Source organism: Saimiri boliviensis, chromosome 13 (assembly GCF_048565385.1).
Source record: "Saimiri boliviensis isolate mSaiBol1 chromosome 13, mSaiBol1.pri, whole genome shotgun sequence".
Lineage (NCBI taxonomy): Eukaryota > Metazoa > Chordata > Mammalia > Primates > Cebidae > Saimiri > Saimiri boliviensis.
The window spans coordinates 76,987,272-77,013,978 of NC_133461.1; the positions used below are offsets into that span (position 1 = coordinate 76,987,272).

Below are 26,707 nucleotides of genomic sequence, written 5' to 3' on the forward strand. Positions count from 1 at the left end.
ACTGAAGAATTTAAAGTACTGCTAATCAGCTTGTTCTATCCTATCATCCATGTATTTTCAGCACGCAACACTGAATTAGGTACTCAGTGAGACATTTTAAATAGAATGACATACAATACTAAAGTGCAGATAAATGAGCAACTCAAATTTCTAGAGACATGAAAAGGAGAAAGCGTAGATCCCAATTTCCAACACAGAACTTTCGATCTTTGTCTGTATCGCTCATTGATTTTATACTTTGTACCCAAGTTTCAAAATTAAATTGTAAGGTTAAGACAATGATATGGTTTGGCTCTGTGTCCCCACACAAATCTCATCTTGTAGCTCCCATAATTCCTACATGTTGCGAGAGATGACTGAATCGTGGGAGTGAGCCTTTCCCATGCTGTTCTCGTGATAGTGAATGGGTCTTATGAGATCTGATGGTTTCTCTTCACAAGCTCCCTCTTTGCCTGCTGCCATCCACGTAAGATGTGACTTGCTCCTCCTTGCTTTCTGCCATGATTGTGAGGTCTCTCCAGCCACGTGGAACTGTAAGTCCAATAAACCCCTTTCTTTTGTATATTGCCCAGTCTTGACTATATTTTCATCAGCAGTGTGAAAACAGACTAATGCAGATAGAAAACAGATTTACTTGTTCTCATTACAAATTCATATTTGCTAAGCTTTACTATATGCCAAGTTTTTCTCAATAACTCTAGTCAGAATTTTATTGCCCTCAGTAACTATTCAAAAACTTGACACTACTCCTGTCAATCATCCCACATAACTCCCCTGTTCCCTCACTCTCAGATCAACTGTTCCCATCTGCACTCCTTATCCTTATTTCTGGAAGGTTTCATCTTTTATTTAGAACAAACCCTTACACTGGTGCTATGGATACCATCCTGTGCCATATACAATGAATACATACTTTTTCTCTTCTATAATTTTAAACTCCTGTACTCTACTAGATTTTATCATAACGCTATTTTCATAGATTCAAATTCCTAGCCACATACAGCCCAGGATGGCTTTGAATGCAGCCCAGTGCAAATTTGTAAATCTTCTTAAAACATTATGAGATTTTTTTTCTTTTTTTTCTTTCTTTTTTTTTTCCCTCACCAGCTGTCATTAATGTATTTTGTATGTGGCCCAAGATAATTATTTTAGTGTGGCCCAGGGGAGCCAAAAGATTGGACACACCTGATCTAGAGGAAAAAACTTACTTGGATATCTCACAGGTACAAAAAAACCAAACTCACCCCTTCCTCACACAAATATATCCCTTACTTGTATTCCTCAGTTAATTATACTATAGCCTATTCATTTACTTGAGCAACATTAAATTATCTGAAATTTCTCACTTTTTACTAATCATTCTACCAAATCTGTATTGAGGTCAACTGAATTTTTCTTTCGAGTGATATCACTGGTGCCGTTGTTCAAACCACCAACATTACTCACCTAAACTCTGACTTTGTCCCCTCAAAAACAGTCTACAAGACTCAATGTGGCTACATAAGTACATGGTTAAAACCATTTTTGGCTCCCAGTATTTGAATCTTCTATAGCCTGGCTCCTACCTACCTTACCAGAATCTTTTATCTCTATTCTTCAGAAAATTTGTGCATCAGTATTCACATTGATTCTGTGCACATCAGAAAAGCCACTCTGTCTCACACTTCTATGCTTTACACATGATTTCTTCTCTAAATAGAATGTCGGCTGGGTGCAGTGGCTCATGCTGTAATCCCAGTACATTGGGAGGCCAAGCTTTGAGGGAAGAATGTTTGAGGCCAGGAGTTGGGGCCCAGCCTGGGCAACATGGTAAAACCCCACCTCTACTAAAAATACAAAAAATTAGCTGGACTTGGTGGTGCACACTGTAGTCCCAGCTATTTGGAAGGCTGAGGCATGAGCATCACTGGAACCCAGGAAGTAGAAGTTACAGTAGCCAAGATCACACCACTGCACTCTAGCCTGAGAAACAAAGCAAGACTCTGTCTCAAATATATATATATATATATTCCCCTGTCCTGCCCCTCTTCTTTACAGAGCTAACTCTGTCTCTTCCCTTAAGATACAAGTAATCTCTTACCTCTTCCCTAAAAGCCTTCCCTGAATTCCAAGGAATACTATTTACACATTTATCATTTTACCATATTATAATAAAATTATTTGCTTTTCTATTAATGTGTCTGAATGTATGCTTCTATATTAAAAATTCCTTAACAGGGCAACGTATTTTATTCTCCTTTGCATGCCTAGGATTTTACTCAATACCCAGTATAGAGTAAGTATCAATATATTTGAATCAAAATGATTCATTCTACTTATACATACTTTTAGAAATTAGGAAGCCAAAGTACTAAAATTTGAAAAGATAAAATACTTACTGCTTTTTGAGATGGACAAAATGTGGCTTTCCTTTTATTGTAATCATGTAAACCACCTATAAGAAAATTATTAGAAAAAATTCAATAAAAACACATGCCAAATAACGTATTTTCTCTAAATTAGGCTTGAAAATATTGACAAAGTTAATAACCCATAACCATTATATTGACCTCCTTCCCACACAGATACTTGAAGCTTCAGAATTCTGCATTGAGAAGTAGGTGGCAAAGCAGTCACATGCCTGCTATTCACTATTACACTTCTGAGGAAGAAGCTTACCCGATGATTGTTATCTTTCAGTTCAGACAGACTCCCACCATCAAGGATGTCCACCTCAATTGCAAGGACCCATTGGTTGCTTACCCAGAGCTCTCCTGGAAGGTAAATTGTCCTGCTCATCAGAAGAGACCCTCCCAAAATACAGAAACACAAGAAATGTAATATAACTCTAGCAACATAACATCAAAAGCCATTGTATTTTACTTATCTGTGTGAGCAATCAAATACACATGGGGTTTCACCATGTTGCCCAGGCTGGCCTCAAACTCCTGGCCTCAAGCATTCCCCCCTTCTTGGCCTCCCAAAGTGCCGAGATTATAGGCATGAGCCACCACACCCAGATGACATTCTATTTAAAGAAGAAATCATGTGTAAAGCATACAGGTGTGAGACAGAGTGGCTTTTCTGATGTGCACAAAGTCAATGTGAATTACTGAAGCACAAATTTTCTGAAGAATAGAAGAAAAAGATTCTGGAAAGAAGGTAGGTAGGAATCAGGCTGTAGAAGATTCAGAATGCCATGGTCAGATATTGGGAGCTAAAAATGGTTTTAAGCATGTATTCATGTAGCCACATTGTATGTAGGAATACAATGTAGGAGAGAATACAGGGAGAGTGAAGACATGTCTAGAAAACATCATAGAGATAACAGAAAAAGCAATGGTCATTAAATTATACATTTGGTTAATTTTAGAAACTTATTTTAGCAAGAGAAATAGCATTTAACAGTTTTCAATTCCTCAACTTTACACCAGAGCATAATAAGGTACTTTGCATAATGGTCTATGAGGAATAGGTTGAATGGCACTCTGAAAAGAAGTGTAAGTGGAATTTAGAGGGGACTTTTAAAATTGTGCCCTCTAAAATCCTTTGATATTCAACAAATAAGGCGAAAATTAAAGGGGAATATGAAAACACCAATAAATTTAAAATTCATGTATCGTACAAAGCTACAACAAAAACTAAAATAAGGGGGCCAAGGGAGGGAGTGCAGGGTGGTTGGGATGTCAGGGAGGACAAGATGGGGAGAAATGCCAGATGTAGGTAATGAGGGGATGAAGGCAGCAAACTTCATTGCCATGCAACAATCCTTCATGATCTGCACATGTACCCCAGAACCTAAAGTACAATTTAAAAATAAATAAATAAAATAAAATCACATGTCAATCATATCTCAGTAAAGGTGGGAAAAAATCTAAATAAATAAACTTAAGTAAGGTTAAATCAGCAAAAAAAAAAAAAAAAAAAAAAAAAAACAGAAGGAAAAAACTCTCAAAAGACACATTATCCAGAGCCTCCACAACTTTTCATATACAATATCCAACTGATATAAGCTGAATTGTAAGCCCTCCAAAAATTCATTACATGAAGTACTAATCCCCAGCATCTCAAAATGTGCCATATTTGGAGACAAGGTCTTAATGGCTGACATCATACTGAACTGTGAGAACCCTAAAGTTTTCCCATTAAATCAGGAACAAGGCAAAGGACTTCTCCTCTCCCCAATACTTTCTCTTTTTTTTTTTTTTTAGACGGAGTTTCGCTCTTGTTACCCAGGCTGGAGTGCAATGGCACGATCTCGGCTCACCACAACCTCCGCCTCCTGGGTTCAGGCAATTCTCCTGCCTCAGCCTCCTGAGTAGCTGGGATTACAGGCACGTGCCACCATGCCCAGCTAATTTTTTGTATTTTTAGTAGAGACGGGGTTTCACCATGTTGACCAGGATGGTCTTGATCTCTCAAGCTCGTGATCCACCCGCCTCGGCCTCCCAAAGTGCTGGAATTACAGGCTTGAGCCACTGCGCCCAGCATTCCCCAATACTTTTTAATATCACACTGAAAGTCCCAGCTAATGCAATAAGGCAAAAAAAAAAAAAAAAAAAAGTAAACAAAATGGATACAGATTGGCTAGAAATAAATGTGTGTCCTTGTTCACAGATTACATCATTGTCTATGTAGAAAATCTGAAGGAGGGGCACAGCCTAGGGAGCTGAGGCTTGTGAGGATCTTAGGCCACAGCCTGTGTGGCACTGTGGTCCTTCGTACCTACTTTGCTACCTCAATCATCTCTGCCTAGAATGTCTTCTTAGTTTTCTTGTCCAACCAGCTATAAAAGGAAAATAAATCAAAGATGGCCGAATAGGAACAGCTCTGGAGTGCAGTTTCCAGAGAGAATGCAGAGGGTGAGTGATCACCACATTTCCAAATGAGTTTTTACTGCCCACAGACCAGGAGATTGCCAGGCAGAAAAGTGTCACGAGTCTCCAGCATGGCTGTTTCAGCTGACACAGTGGGTCTCTGCACAACTACTCATACAAATCTGGCAGCCGTTTCAACTAGTGCCTGGAATGCCTAGGAGACAGAGTCACCCATTCAACTGAAAAAAAGGAGGCTGAAATAGGGAGCCAGGTGATCTGGCTCAGCTGGTCCCACCCCCACAGAGACGAGCAATCTAAAACACTCTGGAAAGAGCTTCACGGCAAGCACAGCTGAACTTGGGACAGTCCAGCACTGAGAGAGGAAGAACATCTGCCATTACCGAGGCAGTCCACCACTACCAAGTCAGTCCACCATTACTGAGGCAGTCCACCATTAATTACCAAGGCAATCTGCCATTACCTAGGCAGTCCACTATTACAGAGACAGTTTGCCATTACTAAGACTGTCATTACCGAGGCAGTTCTAACTACACCTCTGTAAACAAAATCACAAGGAATTTTAAACAGCAGTTGGGCAGAGCACATGGCAACTCAGCAACACCTCTTCTAGCAGACTGTGATTAGACTACCTCCTCGCATGCAGTGCATCTCTGAAAAAAGGCAGCAGCATGTCAGGAACTTATAAATAAAGCCCCACCATCCCAGGACAGAGCACCAGGGAAAAAAGGTGGTTATGAGTTCCACTGCACAGACTTAAATGTACCTGTCCAGCAGCTCTGAAAGAAAAAACAAAGCTCACAGCTCAGCACTTGAGCTCTGGTAAGGAACAGACTGTCTCCTCAAGCAGCTCCCTGACCCCTGTATATCCAAAGAGACACCTTATAAAGGAGAGCTCAGGCTGACATTTGGTGGGTATCCTTCTGAGACAAAGACAACAGAAGAAGTAACTGGCAGCAACCTTTACCATTCTACAGTTGCTATAGGTGAGCCCCAGGCAAGCAGGGTCTGGAGTGGACCTCCAGCAGTCCTACAGCAGAGGGGCCTGACTGTTAGAAGGAAAACTAAAAAACAGAAAGAAATAACCTCAACATCAACAAAAAGGGTGTCCACTCAGAGACCCCATCTGAAAGTCACCAACTACAAAGACGATAGGTAGACAAATCCACAAAGATGGGAAGAAAACCACGCAAAAAGGATGAAAACACCAAAACCAGAATGCCTCTCCTCCTCCAAGGGTTCACAACTCATCACCAACAAGGGAACAAAGCTGGATTGAGAATTAGTCTGTTGAGCTGACAGAAATAGGCTTCAGAAAGTGGGTAACAACAAACTTCTCTGAGCTAAAAGGACATGTTCTAACCCAAGGCAAAGAAACTAAGAACCATGAAAAAAAGGTTTGATGAAATGCTAATGAGAATAAACATCTCAGAGAAGAATATAAATGACTTGATTTAGATGAAAAGCACAACATGAGAACTTCACGAAGCATACACAAGTTTCAATAGCTGAATCGACCAAGCAGAAGAAAGGATATCAGAGACTGAAGATCAACTCAATGAAACAAAACAAGAAGGCAAGAATAGAGAAAAAAGAGTGAAGAGAAATGAGCAAAGCCTCCAAGAAATATGGGACTATGTGAAAAGACCTAATCTACATTTGATAGGTTTACCTGAATGTGATGGAGAGAATAAATCCAAGTTGGAAAATACTCTTCAGGATGTTATCTGGGAGAACTACCCCAATCTAGCAAGGCAGGCCAATATTCAAGTCAATGAAATACAGAGAACACCACAAAGATATTCCTCAAGAAGAGCAACCCCAAGGCACATAATCATCAGATTCACCAGGGTTGAAATGAAGGGAAAAATGCTAAGGGCAGCCAGAGAGAAAAGTCGGGTTACCAACAAAGCTCATCAGACTCACAGCAGATCTCTCAGCAGAAAACCTACAAGCCAGAAGAAAGTGGGGGCCAATATTCAACATCCTTAAAGAAAATAACCTTCAGCCTAGAATTTCATATCCAGCCAAACTAAGCTTTATATGTGAAGGAGAAATAAAATCCTTTACAGACAAGCAATTGCTGCGAGATTTTGTCACCACCAGGCCTGCATTATATGAGCTCCTGAAAGAAGGACTAAACATAGAAAGAAACAACCAGTACCAGCCACTCCAAAAATGTATGAAATGGCAAAGAGCATCAACACAATGAAGAAACTGTCAACTAATGGGCAAAACAACCAGCTAGCATCAAAATGGCAGGATCAAATTCACACATAACAATATTAACCTTAAATGTAAATGGGCCAAATGCTCCAATCAAAAGACACAGACTGGCAAATTGGATAAAAGATCAAAACCCATCAGTGTGCCGTAACCAGGAAACCCATCTCACAGGCAAGGATGCATATAGGCTTGAAATAAAGGGATGGAGGAAGATTTACCAAGCAAATGGAGAGCAAACAAAAACAGGAGTTGCAATCCTAGTCTCTGATAAAATAGACTTTAAACACAGATGCAAAAATATTCAATAAAATACTGGCAAACTGATTGCAACACCACATCAAAAAGCTTATCCATCACGATCAAGTAGGCTTCATCCCAGGGATACAAGGCTGGTTCAACATACACAAATCTATAAATGTAATTCACCACATAAACAGAACCAAAGACAAAAACCACATGACTATCTCAACAGATGCAGAGAAGGCCTTTGACAAAATTCAACAGCCTTTTATGGTAAAAACTCTCAATAACCTAGGTATCCATGGAACGTATCTCAAAATAATAACAGCTATTTATGACAAACCCACAGCCAATATCATACTGAATGGCAAAAACTGGAAGCATTCCCTTTGAAATCTGGCACTAGTCAAGGATGCCCCCTCTCACCACTCCTATTCAACATAGTATTGGAAGTTCTAGCCAGAGCAATCAGGCAAGAAAAAGAAATAAGGGGTATTCGATTAGGAAAAGAGGAAGACAAATTGTCTCTATTTGCAGATGACATGATTGTATATTTAGAAGACCCCATCGTTTCAGCCCAAAAGCTCCTGAAACTGATAAGCAGCTTCAGCAAAGTCTCAGGATACAAAATCAATGTGCAGAAATCACAAGCATTCCTATACACCAATAACAGACTTAAAGAGAGCCAAATCAAGAATTAACTGCCATTCACAATTGCTACAAAGAGAATAAAATACCTAGGAATACGACTAGCAAAAGATGTAAAGGACCTCTTGAAGGAGAACTACAAACCACAGCTCAAGGAAATGAGAGAAGACACAAACAGATGGAAAAATATTCCATGCTCATGGTTAGGAAGAATCTCTATTGTGAAAATGGCCACACTGTCCAAAGTAATTTAAAGATTTAATGCTATCCCCAGCAAGCTACCTGTGACCATCTTCACAGAACTGGAGAAAACCACTTTGAACATCATATGGACCAAAAGAGAGCCCACATAGAGAAGTCAATCCTAAGCAAAAAGAACAAAGCTGGAGGCATCATGCTACCTGACTTCAAACTACCCTACAAGGCTACAGTAATCAAAACAGCATGGTACTGTTACAAAACAGAGATAAAGATCAATGGAACAGAACAGAGGCCTTGGTGGCAAAGCCACATATCTACACCCATCTGATCTTTGGTAAACCTGACAAAAACAAGCAACTGGGAAAGGATTCCGTCTAATAAATGGTGTTGGGAAAACTGGCTAGCCATGTGTAGAAAGCAGAAACTGGACCCCTTCCTGACACCTTATACTAAAATTAACTCCAGAAGGATTAAAGACTTAAACATGAGACATAACACCATAAAAATCCTGGAAGAAAACCTAGGCAAAACCATTCAGGACATAGGCACAGGCAAGGACTCCATGACTAAAACACCAAAAGCATTGGCAACAAAAGCCAAAATACACAAATGGGATCTAATTAAACTCCAGAGTTTCTGCATAGCAAAACAAACAAACAAACAAAAATCATTAGAGTAAACCAGCAACCAACCGAATAGGAAAAAAATTTTGCAATCTATTCATCTGAAAAAGGGTTAATATCCAGAATCTACAAATAACTAAAACAGATTTACAAGAAAAAACAAACAAACCCATTCAAAATGGGTGAAGCATTATGAACAGACATTTTTCAAAAGAAGACACTTACGAGGCCAACAAACATATGAAAAAATGCTCATCATCACTGGTTATTAGAGAAATACAAATCAAAACCACATCGACATACCATCTCACACCAATTAGAACGGCGATCATTAAAAAATCTGGAGACAACAGATACTGGAGAGGATGTGGAGAAATAGGAACACTTTTACATTGTTGGTGGGAGTGTAAATTAGTTCAACCATTGTGGAAGACAGTGTGGCAATTCTTCTAGGACCTAGAAATAGAAATTCCATTTGACCCAGCAATCCCATTACTGGATATATATCCAAAGGATTATAAATCATTCTATTATAAAGACATATGCACACATATGTTCATTGTGGCACTGTTTACAATAGCAAAGACCTGGAACCAAACCAAATGCCCATCGATGGCAGACTGGACAAGGACATTGTGGCATATATACACCATAAATACTATGCAGACATAAAACATGAGTTTGTGTCCTTTGTAGGGACATGCATGAATCTCGAAACTATTATTCTCAGCAAACTGACACAAGAACAGAAAAGCAAACACCACATGTTCTCACTCATGGGCAGGTGTTGAACAATGAGAACACATGGACACAGGGAGGGGATCATAACACACTGGGGTCTGTTCGGGAGGACTAGGGGCAGTACAGCAGAGGGTAGGAAATTGGGGAGGGATAACATGGGAAGAAATGCCAGATGTAGGTGACAGGGGTATGGAGGCAGCAAACAGCATTGCCATGTATGTACCTATGCAACAATCCTGCATGTTCTGCACATGTACCCCAGAACCTAAAGTGCAATAATATATATAGATATATGTATTTAAAAAAAAAGAAAGAAAGAAAGAAAAGAAAAAGAAAAAGAAAATCAGAAGGCAGAGGGTTGCAGTGAGCCAGGATCACACCACTGCACTCCATCCTGGGCAACAGAGGGAGACCCTGTCTCGAAAAAAATAAATAAATAAAAATTAAAGAAAAAAAAAAAAAAAGAAAATCTCAAGGAATTACCAAAAAGAAACCCTGGTACAAATAATTATGGCAAGGTTGCAGGATACAAAGTTAATATTAAAAACTCATTCTCTTTCCTTTATATCAACAATAAACAAATAAATTAAACACACAATATCATTTATATTTCTGTCCTGAAAAATGAAATGCTTAGGTATAAATATAACAAAATATGCATTTATGATGAAAACTAATGCAAAAACTCAAAAAGAATTAAATAAATGGAGGGATATTCCATGTTTATAGATAGGAAGAATCAATATTGTCAAGATACCAGTTCTTTCCAACTTCATCTATAGATCAATGGAATCCCAGTAAAAATATCAGTTTTTTTATAGATATCAACAAACTGATTCTCAAGTTTATAGGGAGAGCCAGAAGATCCAAAATATCCTATATCACGTTGAAGGTGAAAAACAAAGTTGGAGACTTGACACTACTCAACTTCAAGACTTACTATAAGGCTGGGCATAGTGACTCACACCTGTAATCCCATCACTTTGGGAGGCCAAGGTGAGTGGATCACCTGAGGCCAGGAATTTGAGACCAGCCTGGCCAACATGGTCAAACCCAGTCTCTACTAAAAACACAAAAATTAGCTGAGCATATGGCAGGCACCTGTAATCCCAGCTACTCGGGAGGCTGAGGCAGGAGAATCACTTGAACCTGGGAGGCAGAGGTTGCAGTAAGCCAAGATTGTGCCACTGCACTCCAGCCTGGGCAACAGAGTGAGACTCTGTCTCAAAAAAAAAACAAAAGAAAGAAAGAAAGAAAGAAAGAAAGAAAGAAAGAAAGAAAAAAAAAAAAAAAAAAAAAAAAGACTTACTACATATTTACAGTCCTAAAAACAGTGTGGTGTTTGCAAAATTATAGTCAAGGAAGTAGAGATCCCAGAAATAGATCCACATAAATATGGTCGATGGACCTTTGTAAAAGAAGCAGAGGCAAAGCAATCTTTTTAAAAGACAGGCTTTTCAAAAAATTGTACTAGAACAACAACAGTATTACCACGTAGAAAAAATGAATCTAGACACAGACTTTAAATCCTTCACAAAAGGATTCAAAATGGACCACACACCAAAATGTAAAAAGCAAAAACTGTAAAACTACTGGAAATGTTCACTAGAAAAAAAAGAATAAAATATATTGGGTGTGACCACTGTAGGAATTATGTTATGATCTAAATGAAAAAGACTATAATTGCAAGTAATTTTACAAGCAAATTCTACTTAACAGGGAACTGTCAGGGAAGTCAAATCATCAAGATACTATAATTTAAGAAGGAGGTATGTAATTTTGATGCTTATAATTTATTTCTGGTGAACGACAAATAATTTTAGTATAAATAAGCCTTATGAAATATTTCTCTTTTATCTTTATGTACACAAGCATTTAACTGGGTGTTCTATATTTTTATTTACTAAATCTTATAACTGTACATCCTTGGGCACTTTTACTTTTGCAGGTCCTATCCCATATGATAGCAAACATATTCAAATAAAATCGCATCCCACAATAATTATAATTTTCTGTTGCTAAAATATATTACAATATAGCTTTTAAAATCATTACAGTTAAAAGAATCACACTGAATTTCCATATTACAAATGCCTTTTTAAAAATCCTAGAAATTGGACAAGTGAGGAATTCAAAGACTGTGGGTGACAACAATGGAAAGGGAGAATTGGTATTGTTAATCTCAGGAAAAAGGAAATTAAACAAAGATTTCTTTCCAATCAGAAAAGGGACCTGTCAAAGGGCTCATTCACCACAGCATAGCTAGTTATTCACTTGGAAGTCAGCGTGGAGGGGTGTTCAAAGCTTCATGGTAAGCATGTTGGTAAACAAAACTCAGCTACTAGAGGAAGAAAAGGCAAAGAAAGGGTACATGGGGAAGGGGAAACAATATAAATTGTATATCCTTATGTGAAACAGAGAGGAAAAGTTTCTGAAACCATTAAATGTAAAAAAATAAATAAATTTGGAGGCCCATAATTATTAATAACAATGGATCATCCTATACTGAAAGAAGCCATGTGAGAAGTATTCTCCTGCGTATTATTAGAGAAGGAACATTCACTACCATCCAAGTTTGGACTGTGAAATTAATGTGCTCATTAACAGATAAGCCTGCCCAAAGATCATCACCATTCAGATCCTCACTGATTTAGTAAAAGCTAAGACTAATCACTAGGGGATCACCAGAGATAGAACTAGGATACCAGAAAACTCAGTTATCAAGATAGATAATATCTTAATGCAACATTTTTAAAAATCAAAATGCAAAAACACACCATGATGAAAAAAATACCAAAATTTTCAAGACAGGAAGGATTCTGATCCTTTAGGTACATGACTCACCTCACTTTCCCCACCCTAATCCTGGTCTTGGAGGATCCAGGTTTTCTGCCACCTCCTTAAATTTCAAACTTGGAGGATTCTACACTAGCGTTTTGGCCCCAGATCTTACCCCTAAAATCCTTCATCAGCAACAGAGGGCCCAAGGGATGTTACCCCTAAAATCCTTCATCATCAACAGAAGTGATGTACACACATCAACTGTGTGTGTACACAGTCTCACACATTCATACACATCAAAATGCCCCTTCTTGGTGTTCTCAGCTGTCAGCTCTGCCTCCAAGCAATGCAATTCAGTGCCTTCAGTCTTGACATTAAAGGTAACTTAACATGTCACACGTAAAATATTATTAAAATTACATTATGTTCTGGATCTGTTTTTGTATCCAATGATGAAATCTTCTCTGGAACTGTGGTCTGCAGGAAGATTTTATGAGCATCTAAAAATAAATATAAATGGTGTTATTTTGATACCTACAATCTTGTTATTCATTTCTAACTCTAATTCTGCATTTGTTTCTCTACATTAGCAGCTATTTTTAAAATAATCTACACATTTCGCCCTTTCCACTTCTTTCTAGTTATTCTTACCTGCAAATTTCTCACCCCTTGTCAAGATTTCAAATTTTTATTCATTCTCCCCTGCACACCTCTCTCTCAACACACACACACACACACACACACACACACACACACACACACACAGAGTTTGGCACTGGCACAGCCTAAGTTAATGCTAAACACAAAATTCAGTGTTGTAAAAAGGTGTGGAAATGAGAAAACACAGATGCATCAAGAAAGTGAGATCATTTTCAGGGAAGAATGTAGAATATTGAAAACAAGGATTATCTGCACATTTCAATGGGGCAGGTAGAGAATAGCAGTTGCCAAATCAGTAAACCCTTGATAAACAGCTTTTTTACTGTGATGCAATTATTCCCAATGTAGCAGAATTTTGTATGTGGAAAAAATCACATATTTCATTTCTGTTCATTTTATGGATAAGGAAGCCATCCCAGAGAAGGAAAATGATTTTCTGTCGGAGGCTGCCTTTTTGGCCATTGACCTTGAAGCACGGGGCCAGGAGAAGGTGGGAGAGGGTGGAGCCAGGGTCAAGTCTGGGCTGGAACTGGACCATGGGTAGAGTGAACAAGGTCTCCCTCGGAAGCCTGGATTCCTGGACTTACTGAGGGCTGCGTGCATCCCACCAAGTCCAGTAAGAAGCAGCAGAAGAAGGAACATGGCTCGCTGTCTTGGAGCCCTGACGATGAACGGCAGTTAAGACGTTGAGATCTGGAGAGGCGCCGCTCGCGCTGGGCTGAGCGCACGTGAGGAGGCTGCGGAGAGGAAAAGCACACGGGGGAGAAGGACCAAGCCAAAGGTGATTGTAAGCTGCAGGGGCGCAGCTGACACTCAAGAAGAGCCTCTCAGCCAGTCAGTTTATTGTTAAAGAAGAAAGGCTTCCTAATTGTGAATTCTCAGGTGAGGCTTTTGTTTATATCTTACTTAGACCAACCCTTTGTTTTTTTGTTGTTGTTTGAGATGGAGTCTCACTCTGTCACTCAGGCTGGAGTGCTATGGCGTGATCTGGGCTCACTGCAACCTCCGCCTCCCGGTTCAAACGATTCTCCTGCCTCAGCCTCCTAAGTAGCTGGGATTACAGGCGAGCGCCACCAGGCCCAGCTAATTTTTGTATTTTTAGTAGAGATGTGGTTTCACCATGTTGTTAGACCATCGTTTTTTAAATTCTAGTTACAGTGAGGAAAGAAACAAATATAAAAATATTGTGGTTACTGACAGCAATCAAATTTCTTCCCATTACGTTTAAATATCATGCCAACAGTTTAGCTAGAACCAGGCAAAATGCATGTTTGCAGAAAATGTTGCAAACGCTGTGACTTTTAACATTTCATGATTGCAAACTCTGTGACTTTTAACATTTCGTGATTGAAGACACCATTATAGAACAGCTGTTGAATGCAGAACGGCCCATACAATCCCTGCTTAAACAGATTTCCACCAAATCTTCTCTAATGTCCCAAGCTATTACTGCTACATTCTGTGTAATCCTGCAGTTCCTAGCTTTTACTTCTTTATTCAGAAATTTTAAAATTCTGCCTCTAGTAGAAGCAGAACCAGTTTGATTTATTGGGGTCCGTAGGCACTCTTTCCTTCGCAAGTCCTAGGACACATCATACTAAATACACAAATACAGTCACATTCCCACATTAACTGTAAGTTTTCAGTAAAAATGCTGAAAACATGTTTCTAAATATGATTTGAAATTACTTGAATGCAAATCTAAGAGAAGTTATCAACAGAAAAACAGTAACAATCTTTAAAAAAAGAACCAAGAGACCAAGAAATAAAGTCACAAGACATGGAATGAATAGTAGAATGGATACAATTGCTTAATGAAGCAGAAATTTTGAATATCAGATTGGCAAACTTTCACAGAAAAAAAAAAAACAAGGAAAAAAGTAGGAATGCAAAAATAAAATTAACTTATATGGAAATTCGATATAGAACTGTCAGTATCTAGAGAATAGCATTTCCCAAAAAAGCAAAAAATCAAAATAGGAGGAAATATTTAAAGAAATAGTGGAAAAAGTTTCTGTACATTTAAAAAGTAAAACAATGATCACAAACTGGGCATTGAAGAGGAAACACACACACACACACACACACACACACACACACACCTGAAATTTAAAATGACAGCAAAGAGAAAATTCTAGAATCTTCCAAAGGAAAATAACAGATTGCCTACCAAGGAACATGAATCAAATCAACATTCATAGCCATACTGAATACATGAAATCAATTGGTTATTATTATTAAACTGTTAACTGAAAAATTCGAAATATTCAAATGTGAAAACAGGAGTTTTAAATTTGTCTTCAATATTTGCAAAGGTTAATGTAAAGCTACATATCAGAAAGGCATTTCATAGCAGTAAACACATAATGGGGAAAACAGAAGATTCTATTAAATGATGTCACAGTAATAACAATCAAATATCTTTCCAGAGTTTGTTTATATATGAGGAAAATTACCAAATCAATTAATGAGAACATATGTATCTAATAACCTAGAAGCATATTTTTAGAAAATATGACTATGATGAGAAGAATGGAGAGGGGCAATGTCAAAATGATAATGTTCTCAGTCTGAAACATTCTAACATGTATTTATGGAACTAAATATCTTTAAAATATTTCAACAAAAATTGATAAGAATATAGGGGAAAACTGGCAAAAGTATCATCAGAGTTGGATATTGAAACACATCTCTTATATTATTGATAGATCGAGCAGGCAAAATTTAACAAAAATATATGAGAATTGGATGACTCAAATAAACATGGTCTAATAAACATTTGTACAATTCTAGATCAACTATAGAGAACACACATTCTTCCCAACCACCCATGGAATATTTACAAAATGAACTAAGTTTTGTAATATCTCACCAATTTTAAAGAATAAGTATGTAATTGACTTTATATGTTTCCTATTCTATTGATAATCACTATATATTAAGTGAACCACTTAGTCAATTTAATATTAAGGAATAATTGATACAGTGGATTGTAATATATTAACTTTTCATTTGCCGTGTCCTTTTCTCTCATTTCTTGCCTTCTTTTGGATTATCATTATGATTTTATTTTCCTACTTTATTGATGTGACAGCTATGTAGTTTTTAAATTTTTCTTTTAGTGGTTACCTTAGAATTATAGCATTTACTCAAGATAATCTCCCTATCTTAATGTCTCCTAATTATCAACCTTAATTACATTCGCAAAGTTCCCTCACAGGAATACCTTGTTTAGTGTTTGAATAACTAGGGAACAGGAATTTTGGAGGAACATCATTAGAACTCTGCCTGGAATAATGTCTTCTAGTCCTTTGGACCCTTATCAACCAGGTTTAGATATGATTCTTCAGGTGTCATTCTTTGAGGATGAGGTGGTATGGTGTTTTAACAGGTCTTTAACATGGCATAAAGGTACAGTCTCCCTGAATCTGCCCTAGTGTATACAAACTTTCCATTTCTGTTGCTAGGTGCTGCTAGAATGGCAAACAAATTCCACTGAGTCTTTCCATAACCCAAGACACCTAACCTGAATTAGGTCACATGCGACCTGAAAACCCCTAAAGTTATACGGGAAAGTGAGAGTGACATTGAAATGATGCATGAGGTTTATCTCTCCATACAAGAAATCGCTGGTATCCTGGAACCTCACCTCTTATGAAGTGCTTCTAGGACCTTAAAGCTGCTATATGATTTATGGATGGCTCCACCACCCTCACATCCAAATGCATAAGGATGGCAAACACATAGAACACAGTCTGTTGGTATAGATTTAAACAGAAAGATGAAGGAGCTTAGTTAAGTAGGCAGAACTGAAGACAGTACTCATGAAATGTACCTGGACTTTAAAGTTCCATCAGGCTGCTCCTTACAAATTCTGTTACTTGTCTGTGCCTAACGGTTTAACTAACTTGTCTGGCATTCTAATGGTTGGAGAAATGTTGTCAGCATTGAACTGGTCTAATTCCTACACATTCAAGTTTCTGACATTTCTAATAGAATTGAAAAACTAATTTTCTATATGGACGCCCACCAAATTTCTAGAATATACCAACCTTGAACAATAGTGTTGATGTGCAGACAAAACCTATAGGCTCTCTGACACGACAAGCATACTGAAAACAATGAAGCAAAGGAGTGAATAAAATGGACATGAGGAAAAGGATATTGCCTTTTGTGGGACCCAGACAAGGTGATTCCTATAGGAGCTTGAGAACATCTTCAGTAGCTCATGAGTGTGAAGTGAGCTATAAATTAGGTCTTGCTCCTGGCAACCTCCATTTCCTAAAAGTATGAACCCTTATTATCACTGACTGATAGATTGCAATGGGTCACTCTTTATGTATCCATAAAGCAGAAAGTATGTTATCACTTTGGCTAATTCTAATTTGGTTTATGCAGAAAGCAAATTCTTCAGCGGATAATTATCCATGATTCCATACTGCCTGTTCAGAAAACGCCTTTCTGCACCTGTTGTCTGTCTTTAGAGAGGGCATATGTATGCCTGAGGTTAGCAGGGCTAGACAAAGGATCTAGGCAGTTCAGCTGGATTCAGAAAAGTGAACCTACAAGCATAGACCAATACATTGGAGAGACTTGCAAATGTGAGGCCTGGAAAAAAACACAATTCCACTCTCCAATTCCTCCTGGAGTTAATCTACTGCATGCAAATAGTTGTCATTCTAGCTGAAAACTATTGTAGACAAGCACTAGCTGGTTATAGTGTTGGGTCTGAAATCTCTCTTCATCTGTGTCCAAGAGAACCATAAACATATGGAGACATCTCATGTTCACAGATTGAAAGATTTAATATTGTTAAGGTGACAGTACTACCAAAAACCATCTACAGGTTCAATACAGTCCCTATCCAAATGCCAAAGGTCGTTCTGTCATTATCTTTTTTTGTTTGTTTTTGGGGTTTTTTTTTTTGGTTTGTTTATTATTTTTGTTTTTTGGAAAAAATAGGAAAATCCATCCTAAAATCCAATTCAGTATTTCTGAATTTCTTCAAATAATTTAAAATTTATACTAAGTATGTTTGATTACATTAAATGTTGTGAAAAAGTTACTTCTACAATACATTAGTTAAATATCCAGCTTCCAAACGATGAGTCCATGTCCTTTGTAGGGACATGGATGAACCTGGAAATCATCATTCTTAGCAAACTGACACAAGAACAGAAAATCAAACACCAGATGTTCTCACTCAGGTGGGTGTTGAACAATGAGAACACATGGACACATGGAAGGGAGCATCACACACTGGGGTCTGTCGGGGGGAAACAGGGGAGGGACAGCCAGGGGTGGGGAGTTGGGGAGAGATAGCATGGGGAGAAATGCCAGTACAGGTGATGGGGAGGAAGGCAGCAAATCACACTGCCATGTGTGTACCTATGCAACAATCTTGCATGTTCTTCACAGGTACCCCCAAACCTAAAATGCAATTTAAAAAAAAGTAAAAAAAATTAATTTTCAAAAAAGATCCATAAAACAAGAGTTGGATAATTTTTTAAAGGAATATACTCAGACAATTTTTTTAACTTGATAATGGAAACGAAAACTCAAGAGAAAGGTAGGAGGGTTGGGGCTATAAAAAAAAAAAGAGAGAGAGAGAGAGAGAAAAGTAGGAATATAACGGTGATTAAATTTCCCAGGAAGCAGAGCAAAAAGACAAAGAGATAGGAAATAGGGTGTGTATGGATAAAAGAGCCTCCACCACAGCAGGTCCCAGGCAAAGATGTAAGTTTCAGAAGATCTTAGGACTTTCATAGCCACACTACGAATGACAATAAGCAAAGTCTTCACAACTCTTAAGGAACATTATTTCCTACTGAGAATTTTCTTTCCAGCTATCAATCAAGTGCCAGGATATATTAAAGACACTTCAGACATTTTATGGCTTGAAAGCTGCACCTCCCATGTGACCTTACCCAGGGAGCTAGGAGTAGATGTATTCCCCCTCAAAGGGAGTAAACCAGAGAAGAGAAAAACATGGTGTCCAGGAAACAGGGGGTCTAAGAGAAGAGAAAAAATAAAGGAAATCACAAAAAAGGTGGCGAAGGGAGATGCTAGGATGGAACTGTGCACCAGGTAGAAAGGGCAACCAGAATCAGTTACCAGGAGGTCAGGTGCTCAGAGAGGTTTCTTCAAGAAGAAACTGATAGAATTACCTCTTCGTCTGAACATATCACAGAGAAGCTGAGGTTAGAAAAGAAATGCTGAATGAAAGTTTAATAAGAAATAAATTTGTAGAAATGTAAACATAAGAATAAACAAAACAGACATGAAATCAAGAAAAAATTAAAAATTGTACAAGAACGAAGTCATCGACCAGGTGTGGTGGCTCACACCTGTAATACCAGCATTTTAGAAGGCCGAGGCAGGTAGATCATGAGGTCAAGAGATCGAGACCAGCCTGGCTAACATGGTAAAACCCCGTCTCTACTAAAAATGCAAAAATTATCTGGGTGCGAGCCTGTAGTCCCAGCTACCTGGGAGGCTGAGGAAGGAGAATCACTTGAACCTGGGAGGCGGAGGTTGTGGTGAGCCAAGATCATGCCACTGCACTTCAATCTGGAGTGCAGAGCAAGACTCCATCTCAAAAAAAAAAAAAAAAAAAAAAGAAGTCATCATACTTCACCTTATGGCTCTGGGAAGAGGATTTCCATAGTCATAATAATGAAAACCGTAACTATGGTACAAGGATGGAAATACAGGAAGTCAGTCTACTTGTGTGGGGCCAGGAGGATAAAAGAGTAAATTATTTCCCTTCATTTGGGAAGTTAACAAATAATGCCTAAACTTGAAAAACAAATTAAGAATTAGCATTGGAACCCTTTTACTTATACAAGTAAATACAAGAACTAACTACAAGAGGTGAAGAGGATGCTGGGAGGAGAATGAGGGGGAAACAGAGAGGAGAGAGGGGTGGGGAATGGGGGCTGCTGTCGCTCTTAACATTTTTAACTACATCCATCTTAGACAGTAAAAGAAAAAAAAGATCACAAATATCTTTATTTGGTTATTCTCTAGTTGCTCTTTTCAGCATTTGTATATTTGATTCCATTTTTATTTTCTACTCATATTAAATACACTTATTTTACAAAAAAAAAAAAAAAAAATCCGGCTTCCATAAATGGAATCTTCTATCTCCATTAAATTAGAGAGAGAAATAATTATAAAACAAATAGAATTGTAAAAGACTGGAATCTGAAAAGCTTACCTTAGATATTCATCACTTAAAGATAGGATTGGCCATATTCTTACAGAAAGCATTTCTGAGATGAGAAACCAGCAGGACACTGAATGGAAAGAATGCCTTCAGCTTCACAATCTCCTCCTGAGCATCCAGAAACATGTAAGAAGCCTATGAGACTCTTGGCCCTTTCTTGAATTTATGAAAAAAATAAAAGTTCTTTGATATTACAAAATTATGAGGTTCACCAAATATCTAGATTTCTGAAAACCACAAGCAAATACCTGCATGATATGTGTTACATGTCTAAGAAGTTATGCATGGCAGTCTTTACCAATTGCAAAGAATATAGTCGTCCTGAGTGAATCCTACAAATGATAAATGCTTCACTGAAACTAAGGAAGATAGACTGACAATCCATTATTTTCCTGTCTTTCTTAAAAACTAACTCGTGTACTTACTGTATGGTGGTTTCATTTGAAAACAAAATTGGATACATATAAGGAAGATCATTGTACCCTGTTATAATTATCACTTAAAAAAAGAAATGTATTCTAGATTTTCAAATATGCATTTAAATTAAAGCCATAGAATATTTTTATTAAGTAGATTAAAATACATTTTCTATTAATATAAATTTTCTGTGGCATAGTGACTAGCTGAACATTTAGTAATAAATTATCATTGAACAATAGATTATAAAACCACAATCTGAGAGACTGAGACAAAATTATCATACCAGGAATGTTTTCTAATGGAGTGTGAAGGTTTATTTCTATTCTATTTTGGAAGAATTTAGGTTTAAAAAAAAAAGTCCTCTAAAACATAAGTAAAATAAAATAAATCCTTCAAAAACATTTGAAGTTTTATTGTACATATTTTATAAATACCTGTACAGTTGAGGTCCTTTGAGCAATTCTCAATTATTCAATTCCCAAAAGGCAACTGCTTTGGTTACTAATACATCCTGAAGAAAATGCAGAATTTCATAAATATCTGTTTTTTACAATGCTATATAACATTAATTTGTGAATGTATAACCATTATGTTAACATAGGTTTTCTGCTAGATAAATGTGTAATATATTTGATTTTGCTTCTGCAAGATATGATTTCAAAAAATTACCTTCCAAGTCCATACAACTGTAAATCTGAGTCTGAAATATAATCACATGCTTTAATTGAAAGGGTGTACATTACCTATAAGTTCTTATTTTTCCAATAAATAAGGAACTGTTTTGACATTCTTAAGTATAAGAAACATCTTAATAGCATCTAAATTCCCAATGAAAAATGACAATATGACTTCTATTAAGTATGTTGGAAATGGTTTCTAAAGATATATCACATCAGATCTGCTTTTTATCTTTCAAAGTTTTTTTAATTATTATTTTTAATAGTTTTATTGAAGCAGCATCATTCTTTGGGCTAAATACCCGAGGTTCATTATCTCGCACCAAGGAATTGAGTATACAGGCACAAGAAGCAGGTTTAGGAGCAGAGGCTTAATAGGCAAAATAAAGAGGAAGGAGAACAGCTCTCTCTCTTATGAGAGAGGGGGCCTGGAATGGGACTTTCAAAGCACATCGGAGCGCACAGGGTTTCGTAAACAGGCTTGAGGTGGTGGTGTCTGATTTACAGTGCCCAAAGATTGGTTGGACCAGGTGTGATGTTCATATAATGTGCTGGGAAGTTAGTCACCCCACCCTAATCTTGTATTATGCAAATGGAGTCTCTGCAGGGCCAGTGCTCTATCACCTGCTCCTTACTGTGGATGTGGCTGACAAGAAAGGGGCACTACCTAGTCCCCAGGTAGCCCCTTTCCTATTGGCACAACTGCCAGGATTCACCTGTGCAAGCTTCTAGCTTGCCTTTTTATGTCCTCAGCTCGATTTTACAGGCTGCTCTTTGTTAGAAAAGAAAATGATTTGGGGCTGCTTTTCGTTAAAAGGAAAACCTTATTAAGGACTTCCTTATCCTTGCTATCTGTCTAAATAATTTATTCCTAACTCCTATATCACTATGACCTGAATATGTCCTCTCAAAATTGACATGTTGGAGACTCAATTACCAATGTAACAGGACCTTTTAGAGCTGTTTAGGTTATGAGGGCAGCCCTCAATAATGGGTTAATGCCATCATAAAACAGCTTGTGACCGAGACGGTTTGCTCCTTTTATCACTCCTTTCATCCCTTCTGCCAAATGAGGACACAGTTTTTCTCCCATTCAGAAGATGCAGAAACAAGGCATCATCTTGGAAGCAGACAGCGGCCCTCACCAGACACCCAAATCTTCCAGTTTTGATCTTGCACTTCCCAGCCTTGATAACTGTGAAAAAAAATAAATTTATGTTCTTTATAAATTACCAAGTATCTGATATTTTGATATAGAAGCACTAAGGTGCTAAGATAGAAACTGATACCAGAGAAGTGGGTTGTTGTTATAACAAGTGCCTAAAACTATGGAAGCAGCTTTGAAACTGGGTAATGGGTAGAGGTTAGAACAGTTTTGAAATGAAAAATATATAAGCTAGAAAATGTAGCCTATATTGTTGTAAATGGAGCATTTAAAACATTCTGGTGAGAGTTTGAAAAAGGAGAGATGTAGGAAAAAATCTCATTCTTTATAGATATAGTACTTAAATTGTCATTAACAAGTGGCTGGTAGAAATAAGGACAGTAAAGACTATTCTGATGAGATCTCAGGTGGAAATAAGAAAGAATGTATTAGAAACTAGAGGAAAGACTGTCCTTGCTATAAAGTGGCAAAGAATTTGCCTGAATTGTGTCTGTAACCTAGGACTTTGTGGAAGGAAGAACTGAAGAGTGATAAAGTAGGATGTGTGCTGGAAGAAATCACAAAACAGCTAAGTATTGAGGGTGCTATGTGTCTTCTTTTGGTTGGTTGCAGTAAAATGCCAGAGGAGAAAAATTAGTTAATGGTGAAATTTATAATCAATAGGGAAACAGGACATAAAGATTTGGGAAATTTTCAGCCTGGCCATCTAAAGAATGAAAAGGCTTGTTTGGGACAGAATACCAAGTATATGGGCAAATGGAATGCTTGATAAAGTGATTAGCATGGATAGAAGGAAGCAAGATGTCTCCATTGAGACAGTGGAAAATTCCTGTGCAAATTCATAAATGACTCTAAAAACATTTTGGAGATCTTTGAAGCTGCTTTTGTCATCACAGGCCCAGAGTGCAAGGGTTTTGAAGGCAGAATGGTTTTAAGGGAGATGCCTAGGACGCCCATGGGTCCTCAGGGCTGGATACCCAGGGCCACCTCAAACCTCTACTCCCTATATTCTTATTCAGTGGCCACCTTGGCCACCTCAGCTGTGGCACAAATGGGCCCAGATGGAGCTTGAACCACTTGTCTAGAGGATGTACATAGTAAAATCTGGCAGCCTCCACATGGTACTGATTCCTTAGGTGTATCCGTGTGATACATCATATCAACAGAATGAAGGATAAGGAACTTATATTTCAATTGATGCTGAAAAAGCATTTGATAAAATTCAACATCAGTTTATGCGAGAAAACATTAAAATATTTAGTATAGAAGACACGTACCTCAACATAATAAAAGCTGTAGACAACAGACCCACAGCTAGTGGGAAACTGAATGGGAAAAACTGAAAGTCTTTTCTCTAAGATCTGGAACATGACAAAGATGCCACTGTCACCACTGTTGTTCAACATAGTACTGAGAGCCCTAGGTAGAACAATCAACATTAAAAAGAATAGTGGGCATCCAAATTGGAAAGGAAGAAATCAAACTATCCTTGTTTGCATATGATGTGATTATATATTTGGAAAAACCTAGACTCCATAAAAAACCTATTAGAACTGATAAATTCAGTAAACTTGCAGTATATAAAATCAACATACAAAAATCAGTAGCATGTTTATATGCCAACAGTGGACAATGTAAAAAAGAAACAGAAAGAGTAATACCATTTACAATAGCCAAAAAACAAAATTAAGTGCCTAGGAATTAACTTAACCAAAGAAGCAAAAGATCTCTATAATGAAAACTATAAACACTGATGAAGGAAATTGAAGAGTACACCAAAAAATTGAAAGATATACCATATTTATGAACTGGAAAAATCAATATTGTTAACATGTCGGTATTACCCAAAGCAATCTACAAATTTAATGCAATCCCTATCAATATACCAGTAACATTCTTCACAGAAATTGAAAAGAAATCCTAAAATTTATATGGAACCATGAAAGACCCAGAATAGGCTATTCTAAGTAAAAAGAACAAAACTGTAGGAATCACATGACCTGACTTCAGTCTATGCTACAGAGCTATAGTAACCAAAACAGCATAATACTGGCATAAAAATAGACACATAAACACATAGACCAATGGAACAGAATAGAGAACCTAGCATCAAATCCACACACTTACAATGAACTCATTTTTGACAAAAGTCCCAAGAACATACACTGAGGAACAGACAGTCTCCAATACATGGTGCTAGGAAAACTGGGTATCCATAGGCAAGATAATGAAACTAGACCCCTATCCCTTACTATATACAAAAACCAAATCCAAATGGATTAGAAACTTAAATCTAACATGTCAAACTATAAGACTACCACAAGAAAACATTAGGGAAACTTCAGGACATTGTTCTGGGCAAAGATTTTTGAGTACTCCACAAGTACAGGCAACCAAAGCAAACATGGACAAATGGGATCGCATCAAGTTAAAAAGCTTCTGCACAGCAAAGAATATGATCAGTATACAGTGAAGAAACAACCTCAAGAATGGGAGAAAATATCTGAAACTTCCTTTCTAGCAAGGGATTGATAACCAGAAAATATAAGGAGCTCATCACATGACAAACATCACATGTTTTCACTTATTTGTGGAATCTAAGTATTAGAACAATTGAGCTCAAGGAGATAGAGAATAGAAGGATGGAAAACAGAGGCAAGGAAAGGAGTGGAGTGTTTTGGGGGAGTTGGGGATCATTAATTGGTACAAAAAAATAGAACAAATAAATAAGACCTACTATATGATAGCACAACAAAATGACTATAGTCAATAATAATTTACTTGTACATTTTAAAATGATGAGAAGAGTATAATTGGATGTTTGTAACATAAAGGATAAATGCTGGAGGAAATGGATACCTCATTTTACATTATGTTATTCCATGCCTGTATCAAAACATTTTAGGTATATACAAAAGTAAAATTTTTTTTTAAACTTGAGAAAAATTAAAATGGAAATACTACATACCAAATCTATTGGGGGCGGAAGAAAATCGATTACAAAAGCAAAGTTTATAGGAATCAATACCTAATACCTTGAATGTAAATGCATTACATTCTCCAGTTAAAGATACAGAGTGGCTGAATGGATTAAAATAGACGATGCAACTATATGCTACCTACAAGAGACTCACTTCATGGGTAAGGACACACACCACTGAAAGTAAGGAGATGGAGAAAGATATCCCATGCAAATGGAAACTGAAAGAGAGTATGAGTAGCTATACTTTGATAAAATGGACTTGGAATTAACAACTATAAAAAACGACACACAGATCATTACATAATAAAGGGGCCAATGCAGCAAGATGATATATAATCATAAATATGTAAGCACATGAAATTAGAGCACAAAAATATATAAAGTCAATTATTAATTAAGGGGAGAAAGTGACTGCAATACATTAATAGTAAAGGATTTTGAAATCCTACTTATATCAAAGGACCGATTATCCAAACAGGAAATCAATAAAGAAACATGGAATTTAAACTGTAATTCTAGACCAAATGAACGTAACAGACATTTACAATGCATTCCCTCCAATAGCTGCAAAATATACATTCTTCTTATCAGCTCGTGAAACATTCTCCAGGTTAGATAAGATATTAGGCCACAAAACAAGTCTTAACAAATTTACAACTGAAATCATGTCAAGTAATCTTTTCTGACTATGGCAGTGTAAAACTAGGAAGCATTACAAATATATGCAAATTAATCAACATGCTTCTAAACAACCAATGAGTCAATGAAGAAGAGACACCTGCACTCCTATGTTTATTGCAGCACTATTCAAGATAGTCAAGATATGGAGTAAACCTAAGTGCTTATCAATGGATGGAAGGATAGAGAAAATGTGGCATACATACATAATGTAATAGTACTCAGCCATAACAAAGAAATCTGTCATTTGTGGCAAAACATAGAAACCTGGAAGACATTACATTAAGTGAAATATGTCATACACGGAAAGATAAATACCACATGATCTCTCTCATGTGACATCTAAAAAAGTTGATCTTACAAGAGTAGAGTAGAATAGTGGTTACCAGAGGCTGTGGAAGGTAGGGAGAAGTGGGGGATAGAGAAAAATTCATCAGCTGCTACAAAGTTACAGTTAGATAGGAGGAATAAGTTCTGGTATTATCTTGCATGGTAGGATAACTATGGTTAACATAGTTTGTACACAGTTGTCCCTGACAATTTTCAGGGGATTGGTTCCAGGACTCTCATTGGATACCAAAACCCATGAATGCTCATGTCTCTTATATAAAATGGCATACTA

At 37.3% G+C, this 26,707-nt stretch overlaps 1 protein-coding gene across 1 annotated transcript in view; it reads right to left on the reverse strand.

Annotated features, from left to right (window-relative positions):
• Positions 1-14,736, reverse strand: part of LOC101051686 (disintegrin and metalloproteinase domain-containing protein 5-like) — a 102,123-nt gene extending 87,387 nt beyond the window's left edge. Inside the window, exons 1-3 of the mRNA XM_003942405.3 lie at positions 13,522-14,736; positions 12,695-12,774; positions 2,379-2,434 (exon numbers count right to left, since the gene is read on the reverse strand). Of these exons, the coding sequence (XP_003942454.1) occupies positions 2,379-2,434; positions 12,695-12,774; positions 13,522-13,576 (191 nt within the window). The 5' untranslated portion in view covers positions 13,577-14,736. The remainder of the gene's footprint in view (positions 1-2,378; positions 2,435-12,694; positions 12,775-13,521) is intronic.
• Positions 14,737-26,707: the final 11,971 nt, after the last annotated feature.